Source organism: Rhagoletis zephyria, unplaced genomic scaffold (genome assembly GCF_001687245.7).
Source record: "Rhagoletis zephyria isolate East Lansing unplaced genomic scaffold, Rhagoletis_zephyria_1.1 Rzeph_scaffold_07287, whole genome shotgun sequence".
NCBI classification, from domain to species: Eukaryota; Metazoa; Arthropoda; class Insecta; order Diptera; family Tephritidae; genus Rhagoletis; species Rhagoletis zephyria.
In genome coordinates this window covers 8,310-11,477 of record NW_016164370.1, presented here as the reverse complement: position 1 = coordinate 11,477, position 3,168 = coordinate 8,310, and the positions used below count along the sequence as shown (strand labels likewise).

The 3,168-nt window shown below is 33.4% G+C and overlaps 1 protein-coding gene across 1 annotated transcript in view; it reads left to right on the top strand.

Moving 5' to 3' along the window:
- Positions 1 to 2,930, top strand: part of LOC108374067 (general transcriptional corepressor CYC8-like) — an 11,703-nt gene extending 8,773 nt beyond the window's left edge. Inside the window, exons 6-7 of the mRNA XM_017630031.1 lie at positions 2,130 to 2,320; positions 2,390 to 2,930. Of these exons, the coding sequence (XP_017485520.1) occupies positions 2,130 to 2,320; positions 2,390 to 2,556 (358 nt within the window). The 3' untranslated portion in view covers positions 2,557 to 2,930. The remainder of the gene's footprint in view (positions 1 to 2,129; positions 2,321 to 2,389) is intronic.
- Positions 2,931 to 3,168: the final 238 nt, after the last annotated feature.

Below are 3,168 nucleotides of genomic sequence, written 5' to 3'. Positions count from 1 at the left end.
TTATTCATTCCGATATAATTAATTTGTATTTTAAAAAGGTTTTTCTTATGCAAAACTATTCAATTTTATATAATGCCAAATCGGGGGAAAATGTACCAAGCAGAAAATAAATTGCCAAATTAATCACCAGTGGCAACTGTGCAAGTGATCAGCTGCTTCAAAGGTTGCAAGTTTTTGCAAATTTTGCGTTCTCGTACTTCTCTTGATATTTCGTCTCTTTGAGAGCGAATGCTGCTAAATTCTCAGAACTTTGCTGCTGGAGAATTTTGCCCTCTCAATACGAGTACACACCTTATATCTATCTCGATTCGTTTTGGCTGTTACAAACAACCGTTATCACTAGAGTGCACCCGCTATTTTTTACACCTATGCACGCGTGGCCTACTATAGTATGCCATTTTAAAATGTCAATAAATGTTTTTTAGATAACATTTAAATTAAACTTATAGTTGAACAAGTAAGAAAGTCTAAGTTCGGGCGGAGCCGAACATTAAATACCCGGCGCAAGTATTAAATATATGTTTTCCACCTTTCCGAAAGCTACGCTTACATGATAAGCCGGGGTGTATAAATTTTAAGTAAATTAGCGTCCTTAAATTTCGAAATACTGAAATCTCAAGCATTTCTGAAATTTACCGTTATACACAAAATTGTCAAGGTATCATCAAAAATGTTACCATGGTCTATTATAGTAAGCCGCGCGTGTACTCTAGTGTTATGTGAACAAAATTAATATGTTAATATGTGCACAAGTGCGCTCGGGTATAAAAAATGCAAGTTCGGAGTTAGTCAAAAATCGCATTGATTTTTGAGAATTTTTTTTGTTGGAAGTGTTTTGCATTTATTCCATATAAAGTATTTTCAAAAAATTTTGTTTGTATGGAAGAGACTGCGTGAAAAAATTGCCAAAAATCCACGGTAATTCGTAGCTACTTCGAAATTCGACTTTATTACAATAAATTTGATTGGTATACAAATCTGCAAAATCAAAAAACTCTAAAAATCTGATAAAAATGCTGAAAATATGCTGAATTTTCGCGAGTTTTGCACAAAGTTTAGAAATTATATTTTTATGTTTTTCGTTGTAGAATGAACCATACTTTTATAAAAAAAATTGCGGAAAAATATTACAATAAAAAACCATGTTTATAAGTACACTTAATAAAACCATCAAATCGTTAACAAAAACGCCATTATTTTATTAAAACAAAAATATAATATAAAAACTAAAAATCAAAAAAGCTTTAGTTGAAGCGCTCACCAAGCGCTTCTTTGGGAACAGAAAGGGGGCGCTCGAGGTAATCAAATGGAAATGCACGCAAGCCCCTTTCGGGTGACGCAAAAAAAAAAAACAAATTCGACGGCGTACGGACCAAAACGCAAGCCGCGAATATTAGGTTAGCCTGCACGAGATGTAAATTGCCAGGCTATGCGTCAGCATCTGCTAGTAAAAATACTAGTAGCACCATACCAGTTGATGAGATAGTCTGCCAATTCATCCCCCGTGAAAATCATAAGTATGCCTTTTCGCTCGCGGGGCTCCAACAGTCGCGAGGACCTGGTATGCCCAGGTTCAAGTTTTGGCGCAGGGAAAATGTTTTAATAGTATTTTTTTTTTATTTTTTTTTATTTTGGATTTTTATTGCAATTTTTTTTTTATGGCATAAGAATTTCTTACCATATGTATGTTTTTTCTGCAATTCAATCAGATTTTAAAAATTGTTATTTATATTTTTTTTAAATTGAAATAATTATTTTTACTTACATTGATTTACCTTCGAAAATCTTAACCACCTCGAGCCTGGGATCTCAGAACCAGAACCAATAGTCTTTGTACCAAAAATCGCTGCCTCGCCCCGATCAGCATCATACCAACATCCATTTCTTTTATTTACATAGTAATGGTAAATAAGCAGCGCGAGGTGTTATAGAGAAAGCGCACGTCGATTGTCCTTTTATGTTTGGCAAGCTTATGAGTAGTACTTACATAAGTGAGCGTGACTATTGGTTTTCTTTTAAGTTAGATGTTGTAATTTTTATATTAAATAGGTCTGATTTTATAAGTATGCTGAAAAAAGCTTTATTTACCATTATTGCTATTTTCAAAATTTTTATATTTTTCCTTTCAGACTAGACGAATATTGTATCGCCAAATTTGAAGATTTGTGGTACCGTGCTCAAGTAACTGAAATAAAAGGCTCGGTTTATACTGTGATGTATATTGATTTTACCAATGAAGCAGATTTGACCAGCGCCGATATACGCCATTACCCAGCAGATGTAACCGGTGTGTGCAAAACGAACTTCTGTTTGATTGATGGTAGGAATTTTGCTATTCAAATAAAAACCAGACTTTATTAATGAAACAATTTTTTTCCTACTAACATAGGCTTGCCGCAAACTTTCAGTAATGAACTCATTAAATTTCTTCAGAATGAAATCAAATTACAAAGCCCAATCAGAATTGATGGCGTAAACAAAATCGACGAAGAAGTTGTCTTCATCGAGTGTAAGAGTCTTTTGGATAATATACGTAAAAATAATTTACTTACTTAAATTAAACAAGAATCATACGCATTCGCTAAGTCGATATCAGCGTCATGATTGATCAGTAATTATAAATTAACATTACTCTTTAACACAAACAAGCTATAAAACTTAAACAGTTACCATTTAAACCATCTTCTGTCAGGGTTATTACAAATATCACCCCAAAAACACGAAAAAAAAAATGTCTGCCAAAGCGTTTTCCAACAGCGCATTGTGTTTTTGCTTAAAAGAAATTTACTCTTTTTTCAAATGATTTTAAAAAACCTAGATACAAAATTCATATGGTTACGGAGGGGACATGTAACGAGGAAACTGACATGATTGCCCCTACATAATGATTTAGAATTGATAGTTGCTATACACTTGAAATTACTCGTGTGNTCCAACAGCGCATTGTGTTTTTGCTTAAAAGAAATTTACTCTTTTTTCAACTGATTTTAAAAAACCTAGATACATAATTCATATGGCTACGGAGGGGAAATGTAACGAGGAAACTGACATGATGGCATAATGATTTAGAATTGATAGTTGCTATACACTTGAAATTACTCGTGTACTTCCTAGCGAGCTCATTATTGCTGGTTCTTTACAATGCTACACTGCATTTAACATCTATGA